The 23988-nt window shown below is 34.9% G+C and overlaps 1 protein-coding gene across 1 annotated transcript in view; it reads right to left on the bottom strand.

Moving 5' to 3' along the window:
- Nucleotides 1-23988, bottom strand: part of LOC128557400 (uncharacterized) — a 38711-nt gene that overhangs the window by 1744 nt on the left and 12979 nt on the right. Inside the window, exons 4-12 of the mRNA XM_053544747.1 lie at nt 22629-23399; nt 21263-21291; nt 20620-20767; nt 19077-19312; nt 16432-16489; nt 12859-13105; nt 11870-12090; nt 8105-8143; nt 4659-4772 (exon numbers count right to left, since the gene is read on the bottom strand). Of these exons, the coding sequence (XP_053400722.1) occupies nt 4659-4772; nt 8105-8143; nt 11870-12090; nt 12859-13105; nt 16432-16489; nt 19077-19312; nt 20620-20767; nt 21263-21291; nt 22629-23399 (1863 nt within the window). The remainder of the gene's footprint in view (nt 1-4658; nt 4773-8104; nt 8144-11869; nt 12091-12858; nt 13106-16431; nt 16490-19076; nt 19313-20619; nt 20768-21262; nt 21292-22628; nt 23400-23988) is intronic.

The raw sequence follows: 23988 nt of genomic DNA, 5'->3' as shown, positions 1-23988 counted from the left end.
TAATCTAAAGACAAATATCAAAATTCTCTGAGTAGATTCACTCAAGCAAAGAATTTATTTTTGTTTTAAAGAAATGTAGTCATTTTTGAAAGAATGTTCTACTTGCGACCACCAGCAAGTTAGTATCTCAGTAGTAACGTATCACAACTATATTTGTCTACTATTGTGATTCCAACTGAATGATATGAGTTTCATAAATACTGCTTTCATTTAGATGAAATTATACCCCTTTTTGTACTTAGCCAACCATTTTTAAACTAGGGTTATCACTAAAAGTGATGAATGTATTCCCCCGCCCGCACTGAGACTGTACATTGCAATATGACGCACACATGATTGCATAATTATGTGGACTGTTTGTATATAGACTCTATGTATATAGTATCGTAACTAAAAAAAAAGTCCCATAACTCTGCTGAATATTCATCTAACAGAACATAACATGCACCATGCACAACTAGGGTTGTTACTGATCACTTATGGGAAGCTTCATTAAATCGTGTGCAAGGGTTCGGAAGATGCAGCGCGCACAAGAAAGCATATGCAGACTGTATGAATATAGTATGTTTCATTAAATTGTGTCAAGGGGATGAGGAGAATTAGTGCAAACAAGATTGCATCTACGGACAGATGGACGGACAGACAGACGACCAGACACACAACCTGAAACCAGTATAACCCCTTACAACTTCGGAGTACAAAAATGCAGTCAACAATATTCTGTTTCTGATTGTCAGCAAGTAAGTTTCCCAATAACTACCCGCCAGAACTATATAAAACACTTCTCAGCTGAATGACATAGATCCCATAACTCTTGCTTTCCGGTTGATAAAGTTATTCCTCCTATTAAGTCTGTACTCTTTTCAACAAAATTATGTTTGCTGTTGCCAGCAAGTCAGTTTGTCAGTTACTACACATCACAACTCAATATTAATTTGCCACACAGATGTAATTTCAGCTAATTGTCCATATTTCACTACATACCTATATAAATACAGGCATACATAAATATACGAAAAAAAAAACAACACAAGAGCTGTCACTGTAAGTGACAAATGCCCCCCGAGGCGAGCCCAAGAACGCTACAGTTGTCTGCGCCAAAATGTCAGAATTTTAATAGTATGAATCATTTTGTGACATTGATCTTGACCTGAGAGACCCGGGTCATAAACTTGACACACCTTAATATGGTGAACATTTGTGTCAAATTATTTTAAAATCATTTGATAAATGGAAGAGTTATGGACTAGACACAAAACAGATCGTGTTAACCTTTGACTTCTAAGTGAACTTGGAGCTAGGGGTCTGGGTCTTGTGCATGACACGTCATCTCATTATAGGGAAACCCGCCCGCTTAGCTCAGTAGGTAGAGCGTCGGTCTACGGATCGCGGGGTCGCGTGTTCGATCCTCGGGCGGGGCGTTTGTTCTCCGTTACTATTTGATAAACGACATTGTATCTGAAATCATTAGTCCTCCACCTCTGATTCATGTGGGGAAGTTGGCAGTTACTTGCAGAGAACAGGTTTGTACTGGTACAGAATCCAGGAACACTGGTTAGGTTAACTGCCCGCCGTTACATGACTGAAATATTGTTGAAAAACGGCGTTAAACCCAAAAAGACAAACAGACAATATAGGTAACATTTATTTCAAGTAATTTGAAATTCCCTTCATCGATGGCAGAGTTATTGGCCGAAGACGAAAGAGACTCTGTTAATCATTTTACCTCTAAGTGTGACCTTGAGCTTTAAGCTAGATATCTGAGACTTGGCTTAACACGTTGTCTCATTATGGTGAACATTTATGCCAAGGTATTTTAAAATCCCTTTATGGATGACAGGTACAGTCCAGAGAAGAATTTACACGGACGCATAGACGCATACACTGACGGACGCACACACGAACGGACAGTGCGATTTTAATATGCCCACCTTCGGGGAATAAAAAGACCATTTTCTTTATATTCTATTAAATTGAATATTCATCAGTAAGATAATATATTGAATGATGTCGCTAAAATACCTGTAATACGTTTTTTTTCATTTATTTAATACAGTACAGGACACGTTACAACGCACTGAGCCGTATGCGGCAGTAAGCCATACATAAGGCTTACCACCGTCAATAGTTTGGACATGACTTCTGCATTACGGCATACGAATTTTTTAAACTTAGCCTAATACTGCTGTTGTTAGAAATTATTGAGGACATGCGGCAGTATATGATATTACTTTCTTTTTACAACTAGGTATGCTGCGAGCAATAAAATCTTAATAACAATATACTGACATTTATCACAGGCTGCTATGAATGTGGTCGGCGTGAGAGTATGTTCTGAGATCATACGGTTTATGGAACAATGTCAACCTAAAACATGTATATTACAGTTGTTCCTGTACAAGGACAGTAGGATTTTCTTACCGAGAAACAGTATATTTAAAAACAAAATGAAGACAAATATAAATAGGATCTGATCCTGAAAAGGTTTATCCTAAATTGTCTGAAATTTAGTACAGTGCTAATTTGGCCAAATTTGGCAATCAAAAGGCCATAACGCCAGAGTGTCTAGGTAGATCTAGCTGCTTATAAAAAGTATTGGCTTCAAACATGCTGATGATCTTAAGTGATTTTCAAAGGCAAATAACTGATAAACATTTTTTGGACGCCGCCCGAAGCTTGATCTACTTGATATGCTTTTAGTAAAGCATATGATATATAATGTCTCTAACAGTATGCAGTTTATGCAAAGACCGCGCATTGGTATATTTGAAAAGTTTTATATACCCAACTGTCATTGAATTTATGAAGAGAGGCGTGTGTGCTTTTGTGGGAGGGGTGAATGCTGAAAAAGGACCAAATTTTACTTTGAAAAGTAAATGTCAATAATCGAGCTAGTTAATTTCATGTATTACATGTCAGAGGAATATATTTTTACCCCACTGACGGTCTGAGTGAACACGGTCCTATAAAGCGTTAAACCCATAACTATACACTAAACAAACCTTCTAATGCAACAGAGGTTTTGTACCAATACATTTTGATTTACTCAGATGAACACTTCTGAAATCTTAAATACATTTGGAAAAAATTATATATTTAAGTAACATGTCAAAATTACAGCAAAACGAAATGTTGCAGTCATATACATGTATATCGATATTTTTTTCTAATACCTCAACTCATTGTTTTAAAAGTCGCAAATACGACTTGATAAATGAATTGCATTTATCTTAAATATATGCTCACATTTTTATGGCTATTAGTAAACGAAGTTTTTGTGTCGAACAGCAATATTTCAGCTGATATCTGGACTATAGTGATCAGTACTGGGTGATTTACTTCGCTATTTTCCAGCAGTATCAGCCTAGACTGGATACTGGAGAGGTAAATTTGAGACCTGCCGTGAGCTCGACAGGAAATAGTCGGGCGTGGACTACCCACGATAAGCAAGTAATACTTGTTAAGTATAATCTATCGACCTGTGCATATGAAATTGAAGCGTAACCCAAGTGGGCACAAATAGAGTCTGGTTTACGTAAATTTTACTGTTTAGAAATTGTATACCAAATTTTACCCTTGTAAGAATCTTTAACGTTAGGCCCAATTCGTTTGCCTGCATACTTGACGCTGTGCAGTGAGCCATGCAAGTACCCCACCAAGAAAGTCATTTGAAAAATATTCAAATAAAAAAATTCGAATTGCTTATTGCGTCAGTAAGTGAACTCACAAACTCTGTTATACAAAACTGAGGCAAAACGATATAATAGAAAAAATATCGACGAGATATACTTTATTAATTTAGTATTTTAGTTAAAATAATACTACATAATTAAAGTTGAAAAAATCTTTGAGAGTTATCTTTAGCTAAAATTCCCAAGTACTTGAATTATTTCTCGTTCGTCATTTGCAAAGAAAACTCAACAGCCTATGATTTTCTGAATATAATAACTGTAAAATCACCTTTAACTTTTTATGTGAAAAGCATAATTTTTAACACATCTATGGAAATATGAAAACAACTGTTGCACTAAGCCATATGAAATACATGTATGTAGTACTGCGGCACTAATCTATATTGCTGCATAAAGTCATACATACTGCTGCAGTAAGCCGTGTGTATGGCTTACTGTCGCATATGGCTCAGTGCGTTTTTACAACGCTATATGAAATATTTTCAATCGTGCGAAAAAACCAATGGATCTAATTTTCCCATATATAGTCAGTTTATAATATTAGATTTAAAGCTTCCGTTTCTTTTGTCTTTCTTGAATATATTTTGTTTTACCCTATGTTCATGAAGTGAAAGGGGGATATAGAAATGCATACCCACCTCAGCTCCACTGTTTGTACTTTTAGTTTCTTGTGTTCTTGGTTATGTCTTGCAGTATCCGTTCCCCTCCCCCTCCTACCCACATGCCATAAGTTGGATGAGCTCCCCTGTCTTTTTAACGTTCAAGTCTTTTTTTTTATTTTCACTTTATTATGTTTCTCAGTATTGTTTCTCACTCAACCAACCCCCATCCCCAAAACATTCTAAACTAAAACATGCGAGCTTTGTTGTCTGTTGACAACTTTTGTTAAAGTATCATTCAGAACGTAGCTACTTAAATCGTATCGTATTCATTCATAGTCTAATAAAATAAAAAGCAATCACTCACATTTCCCGCAAAACTTTGCACAATAGAATCTTGCAAATTCACTGTACTTTTGTTCTGTACAAAATCCTTCTTCGTACTGGGAACAATTCACGAATTTGTCTGCACAACGCCATCCTAAAGAAAATGACGAATTGGTTAGATACCAATAATGGAAAAGAATCTAAAACAGTTTTATAAGTTTCAGGTCACCCGGAATGATTTTTATACATTTTCTATACTTTTTTCGGGCATGCAAACCAGAGTTTCTATATAGATATATTCTTCTTACTCATAATTTCAATACCGGTGCTACAGTGTCATTTTATTTTATGCTAACTAACGAAATACTGTATTCTATCAATTAAATATTTTCATATCTCATCACTCACACTGTGAAAATATGAAATTTATATTTTCACACTGTGAGAGATATAGCTCCGCCCCCTCATTACATTGTGTATGAATTTTAAATTATTTGCTTAAAACAGAATCAAAATTGTAGTCGCACTTTGTTCATTATAGTATATTTCTCGACTCAAATTATTTTACTTAAAGAGAATTTCATACCGTTATGCAGCAAAAAATAAAACAAAATGGAACTTCATGTTGCATGCGTCTTTATAACGTCACAGCACGTCTGACGCCATGTCTGTTTACGCGCGTCTGTTTCCCGTGCTGAGATTAAAATAGTTGCAAAATGCACATCTCAACGTAATTGAGCATAAAATAAAAAGAAAATTTGTTTGTTTTTTCGTGAATATGGAATATATCTCACCTCGAAGTGAGAAAATTTTCACATTTTCACTCGCGCTACGCGCTCGTGAAAAATATTGAAATTTTCCCACTTCTCAGTGAGATATAGATCTATTCCATATTCACTCAAAACAAACAAATATCCTCTATATATTTGTGTACGAAAGACAGAAATGATATAAATAAAAAGAAAGTCATTAATATACATACGCACATACGCATACAAGTGGTAGCCAAATAGCGTTGTTAATATAATTATAATATTGATTTGAATACAATGTTATATGTAAGAAAAGAATCAAAAGAAAGAAAAAAAAAGACTTTTGCTACAACAGTCCTCTAAAAGCTATTTAGTGCCCTTGGTTCGACTATCCAAAAATTAAATAAAAAAGTATCACCGCGATCATTTTCAACGTGTCCATGAGCTAGCTTATTTCTCAAATTGTAAATTAATTGTTGGAAAATCGTTTTATCGATGAATGTAAATATTTTGTCTATCTATCTCTTCAAATGTAGTTTCTTGTACAAGATTTTATATTTGGTAGATCTTTGTTGCATTATGTCTTTTTAGCTTTACATTTCTAACGGAAAATGAGTCTATCCAAAGTTTACGACTGTTGACAATCTAACTACATATATTTATTATTTTATTTGTTTTATTGCTGACTTACTATCTTATGAAAAACGTGCAAATTTCATGCATTCTGTTTTAGTTTTCAAAACTTATTCTCGGAGGCATTAATATATAATCTTTGTTAACTATTGTCAAGACCTTGAACGATTAAAGGCATTGAAAGTGTCTGTAGGTCGTGAAATTATATGTCAGAAATATGTATACGGGGCTACAACTTACCGAAATCATATTCTTTACACCAAACAACGTGTATATGAGGTAACAATTTACCGAAAATTATTTGTTGCATCCAACAACGTGTATACGTGGTAACAACTTAATGAAATCATATTTTCAACACCCATCAACGTATACACACGAGGCAACAACATACCGAAATCATATTCTTTACACCAAATCAACATGTAAATAAGGTAACAATTTACCGAAATCATATTATTTACGCCTATCACCGTGTGTACGAGGCGACAACTTACCGAAATCATATTATTTACGCCTATCACCGTGTGTATGAGGCGGCAACTTACCGAAATCATATTCTGTACGCCAACCAAGGTGTATATGAGGTAACCACTTACCAAAATTATATTTCTTTACACCAGACAACATGTAAATGAGACAATAATAAACTGAAATCATATTTGTTATGCCCATCAACGTGTATTTTAGGCAATAACTTACCGAAATCATATATTTACGCCCATCAACGTGTAAATTATGCAACAATTTACCGAAATCATATTCTTTACACACATCAACGTGTATACGAAGTAACTGTTTACCTGAAATCATATTCTGTCCGCCCGTCACCGTGTATTTGAAGCAACAGTTTACTGAAATCATATTCTCTTTTCGCCCATCAATGTATATATGAGGCAACAAGTTACCGAATTCATATACTATACGCCCATTAACGTGTATATGAGGTACCGATTTACAGGTTCATATTTTTTACATCAATTAACGTGTATATGAGGCGACAACTACAAACCGAAATCATGTTTTTTCGCCAATCAACGTGTGTATGAGGCGACAACTTATCAAAATCATATTCTTTACGCTCATCAACGGGAAAATTTTCCAAAAATCATATTCTTTACATCCATCAATGTGTATATGAGGTAACAACTTACCGAAATCATATTCTTTACTTCCATCAACGTATATACGAGTCAACAACTTACCGAAATCATATTCTTTACGCCCATCACAGTGCATACGAGGCGACAACTTAAGGAACTCATATACATGTACTTTACGTCCATCAACGTGTATATTAAGTAACAACTTACCGAAATTATATTTTTTTACGCCCATCAGCGTGTATACGAGGCAAGATCTACTTACCGAAATCATATTCTTTAAACTAATCAACGTGTATATGAGGCAACAACTTACTGAAATCATATGATGTACGTCCAGCAATGTGTATATGAGGCGACAACTTTCCGAAATCAAATTCTGTACGCCCATCAACGTGTATACATGTTTGAGGCGACAACTTACTGAAATCATATTCTTTACATCCATCAACGTGTTTCTGAGGCAACATCTTACGGAAATCATATTCTTTACGCCCATCAACGTTATTTGAGGCGACAACTTACACAAATCATATTTGTACACCCATCACCGTGTATATTTGGTAACAACGTATCAAAATCATATTCTTTACGTCAATCAACGTGTATATGAGGCAACAACTTACCGCAATCATATTCTTTACGCCCATCACCGTATATATTACGTAATAACTAACCGAAATCACATTCTTTACGCCGATCAACGTGTATATGAGACTTCAACTTATCGAAATCATATTCTGTACGCCTATCACCGTGTATACGAGGTAACCACTTACCGAAATAATTTTCTTTACGCCCATCATCGTATATATGAAATACTAACTTACCAAATTCATATTCTGTACGCCCATCAATGTGTATTAAAGGCAACAACTTTCTGAAATCGTATTTGCTCAAATCATATTATTTAGCATATCACCGTGTAATCACCGGCGACAACTTACTGAAATCATATTCTTTACGCCCATCAACGTGTATATGGGGCGAAAACTTACCGAACTCATATTCTTTACAGCCATCGACATGTATAAAATCTGTAATAAAGAATTAATTCTGTTCAAGACATTGCTTAAGTTGTGGTGCTCAGTGATACATACGATCGGATAATCTAATCCGTCCTAACTTCTTTACAAGTGGACAACAACTTGCTTATTGCTAAATTCCAGTGAAAAGCATTATAAACAAAATACATGCTATATCATATCAGTATAGAAATGTACTAATAAACCAGCAGGCAACATAGTGTTTAATTATATACAATATTTGAAATTTAATCATACAAAATATCTGAAATACTAGTAAATATTTAGAATCTAAAGGGTATGCAGACAGTTATTTCCAGATAAAAATGTACGAAATCAGCTATTATGATACTATTTTACCAAGGTATAAAACACATAGGTAAGGTTCATTCTAATAATTGAAATATAATTCATACAATGTTATTTCAAAGGTTTTTTCATTAAAGTTTCTGTGGGTGTGTTGGAGGCCATGTGCACAAATTTTCTATCTATAGAGCAACACCTTTTGGGAGAAACAAATATTGACTGTTATGTAGAGGTTGATGTTCTGGAGAGGTATATTTGATAGTATATTTTAGCTTAGGAAATTTTTGATGATGTTGTTATAGAGAGGGTTTTGATTAAAAAAGGGCCGCTTTGGAGAGGTTGTACTGTATTTAGAAAGTCATTTGTTTCGTTCTATATTTTAAATGAGTTTGTAAATTGTACAAACAATGATTTAAGATCTGATGTTTGTGTTACAATCAATAAAAGCAAACATTTTCTAAATAATGTCTAGAATGGTACTTTCTCGAATAAAAAATAGAATGAACCAAATTTCTGAAGCAGCAGTATATCAACCTATCAGCATTTAATATGACTGAAAACCTAAACATGTCTTACTTTCCTTTTTATGCTATGCTGGTTTAATCCACCAAACCAGAAAGAAAATGCCTCTGTACATGTTATGCACTACTAGTATACTATAAGAACCATGGTCATGAACGGGAAATTGCACTTACCAATTTCGATTGTACATTTCTCATCTAAAACGCACAGTTCGGTACCAATCATATTGAACAAGCGGTAATTTATCTTCCATCGTGTACCAGTCACACTATCTCAATATTTCATATTCCACATATTCTATGCTTTCGTCAACGTTGCAGAAAATCTTGCGTGAACTTCCCTAATGAACATCCGGTCTAGAGGTCACAGCAGTGTGCACATGTTAGGCGAAATGTAAACAAACAAAACCCGAATGCAAAATATTCACAGTTCTACAATTTAACTCGACATGATGAATGAAATTCATCTTAGATATGATTTTGAATTTGAAGTCACACATTGGTATACATCTGTACTTTTGTCTAATTCAAACTGCACATTTATGCTGCATATACACATTTTAGCGTCCACGTGTAGTTAAACGACGACTGACATATATTTTCACAGCAGCCAATCAGAATAGTTTTGTAATCTAGACCAGAACTCCACCAGGAAGTTCAACCAAGTTTTTGTGCAACGTTGAGAAAACAGTAAACTGCGCGTTGTTTCTCTAAGATAAGAAATATTGAAAAAATGCGACCGGTACACAATGGAAAATAGTTAAACACTTGGTCAATACCCATAGTACACATATACCGAACATCGCGTTTTGGGTATGAAATGCACGATTTAAATGGGTTAGTATATTTTCCCGTTCTTGACCATTGTTCTTATAGTATACCTAGGGGTAGGGTATAACAAGTACAGTGGCATTTTCTTTCTTGTCTGGTAAAAGTGGTTGGTTTAATCTTCCAGTTTGATCGATATAACCTTACACCTTTTACATACATACAAAAAGCAAATAGGTAAACATTTATTCTCATATACTTAACACTAAAACCTAAAAGGTATATATGAGTGTTCACCCCAAAAAACTACAAATTTAATGCAACAAGCTTAAAATCTAACATACGTTTATATAGAACATAATCTTTCATTTTTAAAGACCCATCACAACCTAATGACCTACATTTTCCTCCAACATGAACTTAGTGAAAATCATTCTGATAATATTGGTATAAGACAGCTATATTTCAAGATGACAGGCGGACAATTTATGCTATCTTTGAATTAATGTTCACAACTTCATTTTCAAACTTATTCAGTCAATTTCTATTTTGTATAGGCTTAAAACATAGATAAATAACTATCTTACCATTTAGAAAGAAAGTGTTGTCGAAACTCAGCTTACTACAGCAAATACTGAGCATACTGCTACATTCTTTCAATTAATAAATTAAACATTAAACACAATGCTTTGGCCTAATACATGTCAAAGTAAATTTGTTACAAGATACTTGTATTTTTCAAGCTTTTCATGCAAATCATGTATAATTACGATCATGAAAATACAGAAGAATAAAGTTTTCTGTGGCGCGTCTTTAAATGATATTTCACAAACTGAAATTCTATCAGATAAATAAATGCGCTGAATAGTTAAATACATAAAACGAACTGAAATGCAATGCTTTAACCTTAAGCCTGCTGGCGACAAGTGATTACGCCTTTAATCCTACATTAACTTGACTCGTTTGCGTCCACACTATATGTGGTGTAATACGTGAATTATGTGAAGGTCAAGTGGTTTCTGTAATATAGCATTAAAACTACCTCGGGAGGTGGTTTTAATACTATATTAAAAAGTAATACTACATTATTTTACAAGTGTGAACGCAAATGTGAGTTATAACTGGTTTTACAATCGCAAATCCCCAGATCGTACCTTTTGGCTGAAGAATACCATGTGTTTCTCTTTTGTATCAAACAATTGATGCTATGGCTGGCAAAAGTAATTAGAGTGTTGATGAAGCAAAAACATTAAATTGCAATATGGAGTCATGCTGATGCTCAAAATTGACTACAGATGGAATGAGCAGAAATTTTTAGATGAACACAGAAGTTTAAACATTAATGACCCCTTCTTGTTTCTGTCAGCCCCCTTCTTTGTAACCTTTTTTGCTTATTGCAAAATATTTGTTTACTTCCAACATTGTATGTATATATTTAAACCACATTTCTTTGCCTAGTCTGGACGCAAACTAGATTATTTTTTGATGGGTTTTAAATGTCAAATACCCATTATAGCCAATTAGTGCCAGATAAAAATAAAACCGTACTGCTAGTGTGAACACGGTATAAATGCCCCGAATAGTTAAATACATAAAACGAATTGAAATGCAATCGCTTTAACCTTAAGCCTGCTGGCGGCAAGTGATTCTGCCTTTGCGGCCAGCACAGACCAAGATCAGCCTGTCACGGTCTTCACGCTATTCAGTCATTAAATTTTCTGTGAACACCCCTTTAAATGAACTGTACTGCCCAAATTGAATAATGAACCAGTCCATTTTAGACATTTAGCAGGCTAAAGGTTAAATAAACAAATAACGAAAATACAGTAAGCATTGAAATAAAATACTAATAGTTAAGGAGAACATGGCAGTTGCACATATATATACGTATAAGCACATTGTATTATTCATAAGATACAAGATACAAGAATCTTTATTTTGAGTCGTTCTTTTTAAACATATAACATTAACAGTTTTGCTATTTTCCGACTATAACTGATTTAGATGCACTTGTCTATCCATCCTATATGTAAATATGATGTAAATATTTTCTAAATGAGTGATTGTTTCATATATGGTTAATACAACTGCTCAACTGCCACATTTTCTTAAACAATTTATACATAAATACTCATATTCTTACCCCAGTTAAAAGATGCATTCGCAAATGTACCTATCATTGAAACTCGGTCGAATGATTTTTCAATACTTATCCTAACTATGTCCTTTGTGACGTCTGCTACATTTTCACACTCGTCTTTCTTATGTTCGTAACCGGTCCCAATGCAGAAGGTACTTCCTGTATGCCAAAACCAGAAGAAAGACATATCAGAAGTGCAGTCTTTTCCCGCCTCTTCGTTAAAACTGAAAACAAAAGTAAATGCACCAATGGACTAAGATTGGACACTTGTAGCACGTGCAAACACAAACTGCTTAGAAACTTTTTTACAGCACGATTTCTGAGCAAACTGTTTTCCCCCTCATAATATTGAACCGCGTCTTTTTTTCAGACATAACCACGTCACACTTATATTTTATATCAATATTAAATTCGTAAGTGGTTTTACAGTTACCAATATTTTTTTTCAAATGCCGTAAATGAAAACTCAATTGTCCAGATAGCTCTATATAGCTGTCGGGCGTTGAAAAAGGCTATGTAAAGCTAACTCGAAATTCGGTACAGGGGTCAAATATCAAGCTGAAACTTTATAGCTTGTCCTACAAAAATGGAAACCAGCTGAAATTTAGATAGTTTATTAAAAGTAATTTTCCAAATAACCAAAACGTCGACGTTTCACAAATATTATATATATATGGCACGGTCGTTATATGAAATATTGACTACCCTTTATAGAATCAATCAAAAACTTTCGCAGTTTCTAAGACAGAATATGATATTTGTTTAATTTCACTGACGATAATCTCCTTCGAATTCTGTTTGATGATGAAAAAAAGTATTTGAGTAAGCCGTAAGTAAAGCTACTTTAAAGAAAATATTTGAAAACTATAAGGCATGAAGATTTTCGCAGAAACAATGGAAGGCAAAACAAATATGTTGTCTATCCAATAGAAAACTTTGAGCTAAAACTGGCAGCAGCGATGGGTTTTTTTGTGGCTACTTCTTTTTTTTACCTGCCGCCGCTGGTAAAGTTCGTTGTATTTTGATATTCGCAGTCAGGTGAGCAAGAGGCGATCCTAATTCCTTTGAAGCTTAGCATGACATCAATGACGTTATCAGAATTCATGAACCGTAGATCTGCAGATCCACACACTTGAACCCTCAGCTTAAGCACGTGTTCCGCGTAATCTGTCAAATCTAGAATGTAGGGACCAGCTGTTGTGCTCTTCGGAAAGAATTGTGTCCTTGCTTTCCCTCCTTCTACAATGATACACAATAACAAAACTTGAATACCTCTATTGTTAATGAAAGTTTATTATATTTTTACTCACTGTAACAAAAGTCACCAAGATGTGAGTTTGTCGTTTTTGCTTGAAATAATTAGATTTGTTTAAAATATCTGCTTCATGATTATCATATGCACTCTGGACTTTTTATGTAATTTCTATTTTGATACGAAATATGTAAACATGATGAAATGTAAAACACTATATACGTAGTGACAGAATTTGTGTTACTTTTTACTTTTACTTTTAAATCCCTTTCCCCACTCTTTACAAAATGAATAATTTTCATCCAGTTGAAAATTGCAGCCCTTATTGCATACACAATTTTTTCCTTTGAGTTAAAAGATGAGCTAGTTTTTGACCCCAGATGACCTAAAACTTGGTCTAGATTTTATCAAGACAAGCAATCTGTTCAAATATCCAGTGAAAAATGCAACCCCTGATGCATACTCAAGGTTTTTTTTATTTGACCAGGTAACCTTGTGTTTAATCCAAGATAACCCTTTTTTTAAATTCTAGTGAAAAGTGCAACCTCTATAATACAAACACAGTTTTTATTTGATCTGACCGGGTGACCTAGTTTATAATCCTAGATAACCGATATTTGATCTTGACCTAGATTTAACAAGTCAAACATTCCCATCGAATTCCGTGAATATTCAGTGTAAAATGCAGCCCCTATTGCATACACAACGTTTTTCTTTGAATCGACCAGGTGACCTAGTTTTTGACCACATATAACCCATATTCAAACTTGATCTAGATGTCATCAAGACAAACATTCTGATCAAATTTCATCAAGTACGATTGTGAAAATTGCAACCCCTATTACATTCCTCTTACATACACAAGGTTTTTCTTTGATTTGACCAGGTGACTTAGGTTTTGACCCCGCATGATCCAGATTCAAACTTGACCTATAAGTTATCAAGAGAATTATTCTGACCAATTCTCATTAGTTTCAAACTTAACCTGTGAACTCTTAAGTGTTAACAACATTTTCCTTTGATCTGGCCTACTGCCCTAGTTTTTGACCCCACATCACCCAGTTTCAAACTTGACCTATAGATCATGAAGACAAACATTCTGATTAAGTTTCATAACGATTGGATCAAAACTGTGGCCTCTAGAGTGTAGACAAGGCAAATCTTGACGGACGATGTGCGACGACGAACGCCGGAAAATGACCGGTCACAAAAGCTCAACTTGAGGACTTCGGGTTCAAGTGCGCTAAAAAGTCGGACAGTTCGATGAGCTTGTATCTGACCACAACCTGTCACGGTTAGGCCAATATTTTGAAAAAAAATCAAACAACACCATATCATAGAAAGAAAATGTAATTCTACATGACTTTAACAACGTATAAAACATGTATATTTCTCTACAAAAAGATTGTCAATTTACTGATATATAAACAGAATTCCTGAAAAGGGCTGCTAAAAAGGCCACATTTTCGGCTAGTTCAACGATTTTAAAATCACCATATTAAAAATCTATTTCATATCTTTGTTTTGATGGATTTGCAATAATGTTTTAACGAACAACTTTTGAGAATATTGGCCTCCAGATAGTACGACAACAAAAGAAAAGAAAGAAATAGGTATAAGGAAATTAATGCTATATTTCGTAAGAAGGCTTTGAAACTTAATTACTGACAGACTATATGTAATATTTACTAATTCTTTACAATAAAAATCGAATTTGTAATGTTTTACTCGAGGGAAACTGCCTTTATTATAAATATCTACAAACAATGTATCTTTAATACATTATACGCGTATTCCTCCACGGTGGTATTGGTAAAGACAGCGGAAACGTTTTTATTGCCGCAGCGGCCCGGGTTTGATGCCCGACATAGACATCCTTTTCTTTTTCTTGATTTGACATTTTAAAGATATCTTTGAAACAAAAACTTATATTCTAATTGTTCATAGTATGACCAATCTTGGAAAACTTCAATTTTAAAGAAAGATCATTTTAAGCCAAAATCTGGAGGTCAGTGTTTAAGTCTCCAGGCGTATGGGACGGTACGGTAAAGCATGTATTGGCCAGGTAGATTGTTGGTGAAGATATTCTTCGTTTACCAAATAGTACTGTGGTTTGGTGATATACTGATAAAACTTAGTGTTTTAAAATGTGTTGTTCTTTTTTATGACATGGATTATTACACGAGCTTCACGTTCACAGGTGACAGCGGTCACGATTCAAGTATCACAAAAGAAATCACCATATTTGGCCATATTTAATGCATAATTATAAGTGAATAACAAGATACTTGTACACTAGCTACACCAAAAAATTTAGTGCAATCACAGGTGTTTAAAGCTTAATCAATAAAATATAAATGCAGGCTAGATCTCTTGATGAGATCGTAGATCTCTAAAAGAGATCCGTACTTTTTATAGTATATTAATAGGTTGGGATATGAAAATGCATATATTTATTGACAGAGCTTAAAGCGCCTGCGTTGCCATATATGCACGAGAAAATACATTTAAAATCTATACTCTATACATACATTTTTATGCAAACCAAAATGTTCTTTAGGTGTAATAAAACGCACAAACCCTTTAACGTTTCTATTAACCGAATATAGAAATAATCTCTTACAAAAATACATTCATAAGAAAGACAGAAGAAATGTGCTATCAAAGATCCGTGAGAACGGCTATAATCAAAAGGAACTGTGAAACTAGTTTAAATCTTTACAGTGTTTGGATGCCCAATGAATAGTGCGAGCCTGACAACGGTTTGAAAGTAAAGGCAACCTAATCATTAAGTAACTAAATCAGAAGTGCGCTGTCTAGATTTTCAAGGAACCACATTTTAAACACAAGTTCATGAAGATAACATAACAACAAATTTAGTTTAAAACAAGGTCCGTATTTATCTGAAACTTGGAGTGCTAAACATTGTAATTTTTCTCACATAATGTAATGAAACTCTGTATGAATATGTATCATTTTTGTTACGAATATAAAATAGATTCTTTTTTTTTGTGTTAATTCTTACTTTTGATAATTATTTTCTCACATATTTGTCAAAGGTTTGCATATTTATTTCAATTAGCAGGAGGTATTATTGAAACTTTTGTTTCAGATTACATCCCTTTATGCCGCTGATCGTATAAAATCTTGTACAATATTTCAAGTAGGGCTTTTCTGACTTAGCCATTATACATAATCTCTATGTGGACAGCTTATTTATCTGTTTTTAACAAAACGAAATAAAATTATGAGACTAAGTCTACGTTCCAGATATTAAGCATTGATGAATACGGACCAAAAGCATATCAAATACCATAACAGGTGCCTCCTTGGTACTCAGGAACACTTGCAGGGATTGTACCAGTAACGTCCTGAAATTATAAGATAGCGTTATTATAACAGTACTTTTAATTTGATCTGCAATTGGATTTTGCAAGGCCTGGATCCTACGAGCATTTGCATATCATTCTAAATGTCTGTGCTGTTTTTGAATTTTCAAAATATCTTTTGTTATGCTCATTAAATTACAAAAATGTATTTTCTAATAATTGTAAAAATCGGGCAAAATCAAAATTTCAAAACATTTTAGACGTTTTACAATTACCAACTTTGATTTTAACAGAGAAATATTGCTTTTATTTTAACTAGTATAAAAAAAATGGATGTTTGGATGTTTTTTCTAAATGTTGATGTCACAAATGGCAGAAATTTACTATGAAAAATACCACCCCTCCCCCGGCCCCCACCTCCCAAAAAAAAAAATAAAAAAATGTTTCCTTGATTTAAGTGTGGGTGGTTATTGTTGTGTTGTGGTCTTAACTTCGTCTAAATAACAAAAGATCCAGAGGCTCCGATACCCCAGATTGTTTGAATGTTTTGACTTTGTGACCACTTTTAGTTGAGAATTGAAATCTGAAATATTTTCTAAAATTATAGCTGTAGACTTTTTAATATTGGCACGTATACGTCCGGGCGCATTTGTTTATGCTGACCTTGTTGGCTGTGTTACATCAATCATGATTCAATTTGCCGCCAAAACCACTAACCTATGTTTTGACTGGCAGACGAAATTAAACCCGATGATGACGACGTCTAATTTACCCTTTAAGTCGAACAGATGACAGCCAAACCTTGTAATAAACTGAAATTAACCTCACCATATATCCTTTTTTGGACATGAATGATGTTTTCATTGGTACAAGGATAATGTAATTGGAAGATCAGTCAAATGTCACTTAGCTTAGCTTTCAATCTAGAATTTATGTAAGGTCAACTAATATAAGTTTAAAAAAAGAATCAAACGAGTATTGGCTGTTATATTTCGATCTTCTCAGATCGTTCAGCACGACTTTTATGTCGTGTTAATGGTACTGTTTAGTTTCTAGGCGTGACCATTTCGGCCTGGGTGGTTCCAGTACTCCCGCTTTCATAGCCTTGGGTATTGTATAATCACCCCTTGGATATGGTACCTGCTTTTTAATTTTGTCTTTTGACAGTTCCTTTGATATGCATGCCCCATAACCTCAGATCCCCTTTCTAAATTCCATTTTGTTTAGTTCTGCCCATTGTTTTTTCGTTTAGGGCAAACCCATTACTTTATCTGGGGACCAAACGCCGCTTTTCATGGAATTACACGCCACAACCCGTGTATCATTGAAGGTTCCATGTGCACCGCCGTTTGAATACAGCTGCGGATGTTTCTAAATTGTTTTTATACTTTTAGCATGGTTAAATGTTGAGTTCTGCTCAACCCGGGGCTAGAGGGCATGGACGGTAGCATGCATTTCCACTACCGTCCATGAACAGGCTCAATCAAACCGAGCCTGCAACATTTTTAGCTTATCTGATTTTTTGAAAATAAATTAGTTATTGTCATCACTTGAGCGGTGTCGGCGTCGGCGTCGGCGTTGCCTGGTTAAGTTTTATGTTTTTCTCCTAAACTTGTTCACCATCATAAGCTGACCCTGTATAAGCAAGAAACATAACTCCATCCTGCTTTTTGCAAGATTTATGGCCCCTTTTGTACTTAAAATATATCAGATTTCTTGATAAAGTTTTATGTTTAGGTCAAATTTTCTCCTAAACTATCAAAGCTATTGCTTTGAAACTTGCAACACTTGTTCACCATCATAAGCTGAACCTGTACATTAAGAAACATAACTCCATCCTGCTTTTTGCAAGTATTATTGCCCCTTTTGGACTTAGAAAATCAGTTTTCTTGGTTAAGTTTTATGTTTAGGTCAACTTTTTCTCCTAAACTATCAAAGCTATTGCTTTAAAACTTGCAACACTTGTTCACCATCATAAGCTGACCCTGTACAGCAAGCAACATAACTCCATCCTGCTTTTTGCAAGATTTATGGCCCCTTTTGGACTTAAAAAATATCAGATTTCTTGGTTAAGTTTTATGTTTAGGTCAACTTTTTCTCTTAAACTATCAAAGCTATTGCTTTGAAACTTGCAACACTTGTTCATCATCATAAGCTGACCCTGTACAGCAAGCAACATAACTCCATCCTGCTTTTTGCAATAATTATTGCCCCTTTTGGACTTAGAAAATCATTTTCTTGGTTGAGTATTATGTTTTAGTCAACTTTTCTCATAAACTAACAAAGCTATTGCTTTAAAACTTGCAACAGTTTTTCACCATCATAAGCGGACGCTGTACATCAAGAAACATAACTCTATCCTGCTTTTTGCAAGAATGATGGCCCTTTTTAGACTTATATAATCATGGGTAGGACAATATTTCTATTATACAAAAAAATCAGATGAGCGTCAGCACCCGCAAGGCGGTGCTCTTGTTGTATTTGTCGTGTTGAGCGACCTGTGAAGTTTCCACTTTTTTCTATTTTAATCATTACAGGAAAATATTCTTTTAACTTTCACAATTGTCAAAACTGTGCAATTTGATTGCACCGACACGTTACTATTTATTAGAAACACAATTATACTCACTTTGTTGTAAAAGACACCGATTGGCATCGTTGCAGTTTGGCCACATTTTAGAATTCCATTGACGTTAGATTCAGCGTTTGTGACATTGACTGCATGTTCCGCGCTAGTAACGTTTATAGTACCTATCATAAACTTTGTATAGTTCATTCTGGACTCGTACTTCGGCTGATTACATCGGTAGTGTTCATCAGAAAAATTTTTATCCGCAGCGTAGGTTCCAAGACATGAATCTTTTTCTGAATCAAAAGAACACTTTTTTAACAGCACGAATGTATATGTTAAAATACTCCCCCGCTACATTTTCCACTATAAAACAATATAGCAACATTTGCTTGGTTCTACTAAAGTTTACGCTCATGTTTGACAAAAAGCTGTTCTTACGATCTTTTTTCACTTTTAAAGACCATGCAAAGTTGCCAGAATTCCGCCCATAGTTTCGGTATGGTTTTAAATTCAATAAAACCATACATGCAATTGTGACCAAAAATTATTTTAATCTGACTTGAAAGCCTTTTATGAGGAATTGTCCGGAAACCATGAGTTTGACAAATTCTAAGACGAAACGGGGCTATAACTACGTCAAAAAATGGCGTTTTGTAGCCAAAGTCGAACTTGACATGTATTTTATAATGTTACACTTGTGTACCAAAAATTATTTAAATCTGTCTAGCCTTTCATGAGTTATTGTCCGGAAATCATGATTTCTTTTGGCAAATTTTAAGTTGGAAAGGGGCCATAACTACGTCAAAAAATTGTGGTTTGTAGCCAAAGTCGAACTTGACCTGTATTTTATGATGTTACACATGTGTACCAAAATTATATCAATCTGTCAAGTCTTTCATGAGTTATTGTCCAGAAACCATGAAAACCAACGGACCGACCAACCGACCGACCGACAAGCTCACTCCTATATACCCCCACCTACAACCTTCATGTAGTATCACCATACAAAACAAATGACTTAAGAAATTGGCTACCTGGTGAGTAATTGTAAAACTTCTTACTATGCATAAAGTATACACGTTTATTTCTCATTGACTAGTATTTGTTTTTGTTTTTGCTATGGAATTAACGACGTTTTTCAACATTATTAACCTAGCAGTTAACCTAACCAGTGTTCCTGGATTACCAGTACACGCCTGTTATCCCAAAGTAACTGTCAACTTCTCCACAAGAATCAGAGGTGGATAACGAATGATTTCAGGCACAATGCCTTTTATCAAATCATTTAAAAGGCAATGGACCGGTGATAAAATCGCCAATTTCTCTGCGATTCCATATTTTCTGTACTTGATTTCCGTAGCAGAAAATCATTTTTTCATAACAGCGGAAACTGCTTACGGAGAAACCGTAATCAAGCGGAAAATGCCGATTATTGTGACGGGTCCACTCCCTTAATCACATTTATTTCATCATTCATGGTATTTCATAATTAATTAGGAGACGACTCACGCAAGTCAGCTTACGCAGATATCAAAAGATCACATACTATTATAAACCGACCATTATTTTACGATGCGATCAAATGTTTTGTTAGTTTTACCTGTAACAATATGGAACTGTGCTGATGTGTTCCTTTGACAAGCTACAGTAAATTTTTGCCAGGCGTTCTGTATGGATGGTACTACGGTCATACTCAAAGCGGATGTCTCACCATCTGTGGCGTAAGTAAGCCCTGTTATCTGAATCACCTTAAATGGCACAAATTAAGTCATTAATTAAGTGAAAACAGAATCGAGTCGTAACGCATGTTCGTTATGCGGATGGTGCACGTGTATGGCAGGAGCAAGTGTTACAATGAATCGATTTTGAATATGTACAGTGCTCTCACAACTTTATTTAGATCATACTTTTAAATGGGTAGGTTTCTTATTCTTTCACGCTAGTCATTACAGGTTTTAGCCCATCTACAAATATCAAAACACAAACAGGTAGAGACTAGAAGCTGTATCTTGATTATTGAGGAAGGGAAGGAGGGGCGTTGAGAGGCGTAACCAATCAAAGAAGACATTAGGTAAAAGGAAGGCACAGTTATGTGTTACTGGAAACACAATCTAAAACCAAACCAGTCAATAAAACGATTTGTTATGGGTTTCGTGCGTTTTTTTTTTCAACAGCAGTTCAGATATGTAACGAGAGGCAGTTAATCTGACCAGTGTTTTTTTTGCTTCCGTATCAGTACTAACCTGTTCTCTGCATGTAACTGCCAACTTCTCTACAAAAATCAGAATGATACGAATGATTTCAGACACAATGTGATTTATCGAAGCGTTAAGGAGAAAATACACGTCATCCGGGGATTAAACTCAGGACCACAAGCTCAATAGATTTGCTTTCTTCCTGCTGAGCTGAGCTAAGCTGACGGGTAATTTCCGAGAGAGGGTGGTACGGAATAAGTTACCGTACTCTAGAAAACCCCGACATCGCCCGTTAACGCAACTCTTTATTAAATAGAACTAATGAAGTACATACATTTTTATGGTCGCATATTTCTGCCACGAATTAACTAGGTAGGTGTCACGAAAATATTGTAAACTTTCCAAGAAATGTGCGCATTTTTCTGAAAACATTTCAGCAAAACATGGTATTTTTTAGATATTTCATTTGTTTTCGGAAAATATTTTAGCGCAAAATTTCGCGTTTGTGCTTGAAACTGCCACAAGATACTTGGTAGCTTTCACGATAATATCACAAACTTCCCAGAATTTTTTTTCTGAAAACATTATCCCAATAAGTTATTGCTTTCAAGATATGCTTTTTATTTCCATGAAGCTTTAGGCTACTGAGATTAAGTTATTTTCCCAAAAAATTTTGAAATCAAGAAAATTGCTGAAAGTATCGAGATAGCTATCTTGCTAATGAATGGTAACTGTGGGCACTTACTATACGCAAAAAATATCGAAATAATAATTCGCAATAATATTTCCAGGAAACTTCCGACTATTGAGACAATCTTTGACAGTGACATGTATTGATATCCGTAGTATTGCAAATATCGTTAGACAAACAAAGGTGACAATATTTGTCATGTGCATTTCAAACACGGTAGGAGTACTAGTATTATTTCTGAACCTAATGGATCATGAAGTCTATTCGATATTAAATTATCATACTTGCCTGTATTGGATGTGACGCCTGTATGTGACTTCTCATCCCTTTGTCCAGCCGATTTTGTTATAATGTGACATGTATGCCACTCAATTATTAACATTTATGGATAATTTTATCGAGAATAGCAAAGAATAACAACAGCAGGATATGAAATATAATGTTTACAATTGGTATAATGTTTTAGTTTAGAGTATCGAACACCAGCTGGCAAATCAAACAACAACATTGGAATTGTGTGTACTGAAATATAGGCATCCATAAAAGAAAAGTACAGCACTTGTCATTTGACAATGATATTAAAATCCGTAATACTGAAAATATCGTTAGACAAACAAAGGTGACAATATTTGTCTAGTGTGATTCAAACATGGTAGGCTTACTGTTATTATAATTTCTGAACCTAATAAATCATGAAGTATATTCGATGTTAAATTATCATACTTGCCTGTATTGGATGTGACGCCTGTATATGACTTCTCATCCTTTTGTCCAGCCGACGTGTCACAGTGTGGTATCGCTCTGTTATATTGAAAGCCGGAAAACCCGACATTGTCACGGTTGTGTTTGTGAAGTGGCTCACTATCTTCAAAATGTCGCCATAGTCATTAGATCCTAAATTTTGTACAATGTATTCCTTCCCCCAGTGTGATATAGGGACTAGCTGTTCCATTGTGTGTGCAATTTTGTTTCCGTTTGTAACATTTCTTGAGCCAACAAAAACAGCAATAGGCTTATAACTGAAGATGACGGTTCCTGTTAGATCGAATGTGGTTTCAAGCTGAAGGGCATCGAACTGGTTCATTGTAATTCTTTTGTCAAATTTCGAGCGGTAATATGAGGATTTATTGCAAAAGGCTATTTCTTCAACGTTGGTCGGAATGTCGATGAACACTTCGGTGTTGTTTTCTGCCGCAGCTATGGCGATCTGACAGTAGCCTCCCACCGCACAGAAAGTAGCAACCACGTGATCGTAGATAAGTGTACGGGCGGGTTGGTTTGGACCGATCATACGTTGTACCGGAATAGCCAAAAGGCCTTCGACGTAATTATCTCTTTTTGTAAAAACTTGTAATACAAACTTTCCGTTTTCAGAGTGGACTAGTAAGGATTTGTTGCTAAACTCCGACCCATTCATGCCCATGCTTTGATTCAAGGTATGAGTCACTCTGATATTACTTGTTACATTCAGCCCTTTAATAAGACCAGAAATACCTACAAGAGAAGGTATATTAAATCAACTACAAGTGTAGTTCCCTTTTCGTTGATCCTACGTCATGTACGAAAGCTATTCAAAAAATACGTAGACTTTTGCTATCAAAAGCCGCCTTTTGTGTATAGTGCAATGTGAGATATATGATTGTAATTTGCTATCTTTGTGTGATTTGGTCATATTCCTTTTGTAACAGTTTTGTTGACATGTGAAGCATGTGGAACGTTTTAATTACCATAGCTTTGCATAACTGGCGCAGCCGCTTTTTATCGACCGCTAATGTTCGCACTGATAGTCCACTTATTTACCTGAAAATATGTCAAAGTCTAGCACCACGTCAGGTGACATACACCAAAAGAATGGCATCATTCGGACGTGAAAAGCAAAAATCAACAACGCTTCATCCAAGAAAGTATTCAGTGATGTTGATATTGCACGTAAAATCGTCATCGGCTCGAACTGATAATCAGACATTTGCTTAGTTATGTAGAGATTTTGGCAAACACCAAGTGAAGTTTATAAACGTATGAAGCAGAAGCCATAACAATGTCCGGTCATCTGTGTCTTATCTTCAAGAGGTACAAACGATGC

This window comes from Mercenaria mercenaria, chromosome 5 (assembly GCF_021730395.1).
Source record: "Mercenaria mercenaria strain notata chromosome 5, MADL_Memer_1, whole genome shotgun sequence".
NCBI classification, from domain to species: Eukaryota; Metazoa; Mollusca; class Bivalvia; order Venerida; family Veneridae; genus Mercenaria; species Mercenaria mercenaria.
This window is presented reverse-complemented; position numbering and strand designations above follow the sequence as displayed.